A 4,449-nucleotide genomic window follows, 5' to 3' on the forward strand; every position below is an offset into this window, starting at 1 on the left:
GGAGGGCCATCACAAATCAACAACTTACTGAATTCGCTTCAACAGTTCTTTCATGAGCTCATACAACAACACAACAGTATACATACACCAAAGTGGTCCATAACAAGAACTATCCATATGCGGTTCTTATCGCATTGCATATTTACACGGAGATACCTCTCCACACTGCACGTCGTGGTTACTTAATAGGTGCGATAATCGCAGTAGTCTTTTCGAGGAAAAAAGGAGTGAGCCTGCCGGGTTCTTCCCAGGGCACTGCAAGATCGTCGTCACATGTTTACTGCCGTGGCGGCTTCAGGGTGGTAGTGAAGCATCTCCTGCCACATCATTTCCCTGATCATCTCTGAGCTGATGTTCTCATCTATGTCGAGATCGATGGGCACTTGCGCGGGAGGGTTTGCACTCGGGTCATACAGAGGAGACATGTAAGGGTGCTCAAGGGCCTGGGTAACACTGATCCTTTTGGTAGGGTCGAAGATGAGCATCTTCTGTAATAGATCGATGGCCAGAGGGTGTGCATGTGGGTACATACTTGCAAGTGGAACACCAGGAGTGTAGGGGAGGGTCTTGATATATCTGCGGGCCTTTGGGTTGTCGATGAACTCCAGGTCAGACTCGCTCATCGTGCCAAGAACATTGACTATCAGTTTTAGCTGATTTAGGCACTCTGTCCCGGGGAAAATAGGCTTGCGGCCAAGTAGCTCAGCAAAGATGCAGCCAACAGACCAAACATCAATGGAAGTGCCGTAGTTGTCGCAGCAAAGCAGCAACTCAGGAGCCCTATACCAGCGGGTGACGACATATTCAGTCATAAACTGGCCTTTACTACTGTTTGTACGTGCAAGACCAAAATCGCATATCTTCAGATCACAGTTTGCATTCACCAGTAGGTTCCCAGGTTTTAGGTCTCTGTGGAGTATCTCTGCTGAATGGAGGTATTTCAGTCCTCGAAGCAACTGCAATGAAGAAAACAACAGCATCTCAAATTATCAACAAAAAATGTAAATAGGAAAAATAGAAAAGAATAAATGAATTCAAAGGATCTTAAGACAACAGGTTAAATGAAGTGCAAGGGAACATGAACTGTAAATTCATCAGCATGCTTATACTTCTTCAGAATGAATGCTTATAATTAGAGATGGTTCTTTTAGAATGGATGCTTGTGTTGAAGTGTATATGTAGATTGCCTAGCCCTTTCCATCAGTTCGGACTTTTGGTTGCGTTGGCTAGTGCATGAAGTTTAACATGGTATCGGTGCTAAGGTCTTGAGTTCAAGTCCTGGCTTTCACAGTTCATCTAAAAATTGCAGCTGCCCCCCTTTGTCTACGTATAGGCCTCTTGAGCCATACCTCTGAGTCTATCCACATGTTGGACTTTTCACGACACACGTGAGAGGGGGTGTTGAAGTGTATAGATTGCCTAGCTCTTTCCATCAGTTCAGACTTTTGGTTGCGTTGGCTAGTGCATGAAGTTTAACAGCTTGTACTACATGTAGTCATACAGATACTTCTTTAGTTTAATATGTACATAAAAGCTGAAATTGTAAAAGAATGTCATTTGTATAGCTTTTTACCAGAAAGCCCCAATTCACTTGAAGTTATCTTTATTTGGATGCAGACATCTGACAAGTGATAAAGTGAAGTCCAACTAGTCATATTCAATATATCAGCTGGATTGGTAGGTCTGGCTGTAATTCAGAAACATCTAAACAGAAGGTGCTAGTTTTAGGTTGCACTGGACATCAGCCTGTGTTGGTCTTATTTATTTATTTATTTCATGAGGCAGCAAGACAAGGCCTCACAATGTGACTGTCAGAGCAATACAGGTTGATGTGACTTGCAGAAAAGGAAAAAATCACATATCACATATGAATTATGCTATTGTACCGAAACGAAGTACGGAAGGTAAAAAAACAACAACAACAATATATTCTATGTCACCCAGTTTGAGGTTGTCTATATAGCTACAGAGTGCATCTGCCTTCCATTCTAAAGTTACTACTCCCTCCGTTCCGAATTACTTGTCGCAGGTATGGATGTATCTAGATGTATTTTAGTTCTAGATACATCCATTTCTGCGACGAGTAATTTGGAACGGAGGGAGTAGAAGATACCTTCTGTCCAGCTGTCAATCTAAAGGAAGCAACCTGGGCTTTGAAACGAAGATAAGTGGCCAGTTATTGCCAGTTCTTTCAAAACCCAGTGAGTGAAGGAACATGTGAAACTGACCAGAATCACACAGGATGACAACGATATGCCAAGGTGCACAATTATTCCTGATTTTACCTAGGTTTCACAGTTTTCATCCGAGCGGGCACAAACTTCAAGAATAGTGTAAAAATGTGAAAAGAAGTTCATGGTTCAAATGATTTTGAAGGGCTAAAGGGATAAATGGATAGGATCAGCAACTTGATGGTTAAGAAACGACATCAAACTCACACCAGTCGTCTATAAACACTGATGACTAACATTTAAGTGTTTACAAAACAGTGTGTGTATTTCAAGTTCGAATCGACAAAGACACCTAACATTGTGTATTGCGGCGACCAATTAATCTGGTGCAGACTAAGGTACCATGCTTGATGAATATGAGTGACCTTACTAACATTGTACATGTGCAGATATAAGATGTATTGTCATAAATGGTGCAGGTAGTGAAAGTAATAAGGAGTATGAGAAACACATACTCACTACTATCAAATAATTAAATGTGGAAGAGTGACGGAAAAGGTGTAATCCGAGCATTACCTGAAAAAGAAAATATTGGCAGTGGTCGTTGGAAAGCCCCTGAGGCGATTTGATTATCTGATGCAGGTCAGTATCCATGAGCTCATAAACCAAGTACACATCCTTAAAGCTCCTCCTTTGTACAGGCATCATTATATCCTTCAAAGAAATAACATTCTCATGGCGGAGATGCCGGAGGAGTTTCAGCTCCCGCAAGGTCCTTAGTGCATCCACACGGTTGTCGAATACATTATGTATCTTCTTTATCGCTACTTTCTCGTTTGTCTCACGGTTTATGGATGAGCAAACTATTCCATAAGCTCCTCGGCCTATGGGTTTGATAGGCACATACTTGGTGTCAATCTCAAACAAGGTTTGCCACATTGAGTAGTAGTGCTTCCCTTGGTTTCCCATGCCATTCGGAGGATCCACCAGCATTGCCATTTTCAACTAACAAAACAAAACATAACTTAGTATACCATAAATAACAGTACGAGAAGCAAAATTAATTTCTTTCAGCTTACACAATCACCAAACTTTGAATGTGAAAAAGTCAGCTTCATTATAAAATACAAGTTGTAACAATGTGGTTCTAACCACCCATCTTTGAACACTCTCCTAACCTCCGGACCATAGACGAAGGATCGATAGGCTGAATCTATATTTAAGTTGTTTGGGTCTTAAACTCAAGATCCCTTGACTTGACTCTGATACCGTGTTGAAGTGAATGCACCTAACCATAACCAGTTCACCCAAAAGCTTAAGCTGATGAGGAGAGGTTGACAGTATACCAGTCTCCAACTAAACCAGGCTTTGGTAACAAATTTACATGACCTCGGATGCCAATAGAACACTTTTTCTTTTTTTGGTAAGTGTTTATGTGGAACTCCAAGTAGAAGAATTCTGAACTGAACCTAAACTGTACCATGCACCACGAGCTACAAGGCTCATAAATTCTGATCAGAGTCGGCAACAGTGCATGAAGTATATATATATAAGCAGTACATGTTGGCATGTCATCTAAGTGCAGTTGTACTTATCTAAGCTTATAAATGGACACTGACGCTGACCAATTCAGCTCTTGAATTGATGAGCTTCAATGTCCATTTATACAAGCTTATAAATGGTAACTTCGATCGCTAACGCTGCCAATTTGTGCATCACCACCATGCAATGCCACTCACTACCACCTCTCACGCGCATTCTCATCAGCCTCAGTGCTAAACGCACAAACCGAATCCGCAGTCCCGGCGACCGGCGGACGGATGGCCTGCAAGAAACCATAGCTCCCGGTCGCGCCAGATCGTCTGCCCAGATGATTCGCCGGGCAGCCTACCACCCTACCAGCGGGTCACAGAAATGCCCCCGGCCAGTCATCGCGTACCCTGGCGAGCACCATGGCATGATGCATGATGCATCACCGGAGCACGGGCGGGCGTCAGGTACGGGGAATCGAATTATTTGGGCGGGACACTCGAGTAGGCACGCGCGCACGCACGCACCAGGCGGCGTAATCCGAGCTCGCCAGCTGGGGCTGCTCGGATCAGGGGCGACCGATCTCCGACGGACGGAGAGCGGCGCAGTCCGTCCGGACAAGAACCCGCCGATCTCGGGCCGTGCAGGCCCAGCACAAGGATTGCGGAGAGAAGGGCGAGGAGGAGGGGAGGAAGGCTCACTTACACGAGAGGGGAAGGGAGAGCAGCTGGGAGGGGAGGGGAGGGGA

General features: G+C 44.3%; 1 protein-coding gene across 1 annotated transcript; it reads right to left on the reverse strand.

Annotated features, from left to right (window-relative positions):
* LOC119315254 (mitogen-activated protein kinase 3) lies at window positions 1–4,443 on the reverse strand. The gene is made up of 3 exons (XM_037589922.1): window positions 4,407–4,443; window positions 2,748–3,176; window positions 1–956 (listed from the first exon to the last, which is right to left on the reverse strand). The coding sequence occupies exons 2-3, from the start codon at window positions 3,168–3,170 to the stop codon at window positions 270–272; spliced, it is 1,110 nt and encodes a 369-aa protein (XP_037445819.1). The 5' UTR covers window positions 3,171–3,176; window positions 4,407–4,443; the 3' UTR covers window positions 1–269.
* Between the last annotated feature and the right edge of the window lie 6 nt (window positions 4,444–4,449).

This window comes from Triticum dicoccoides, chromosome 6A, assembly GCF_002162155.2.
Source record: "Triticum dicoccoides isolate Atlit2015 ecotype Zavitan chromosome 6A, WEW_v2.0, whole genome shotgun sequence".
Taxonomy (NCBI): domain Eukaryota; kingdom Viridiplantae; phylum Streptophyta; class Magnoliopsida; order Poales; family Poaceae; genus Triticum; species Triticum dicoccoides.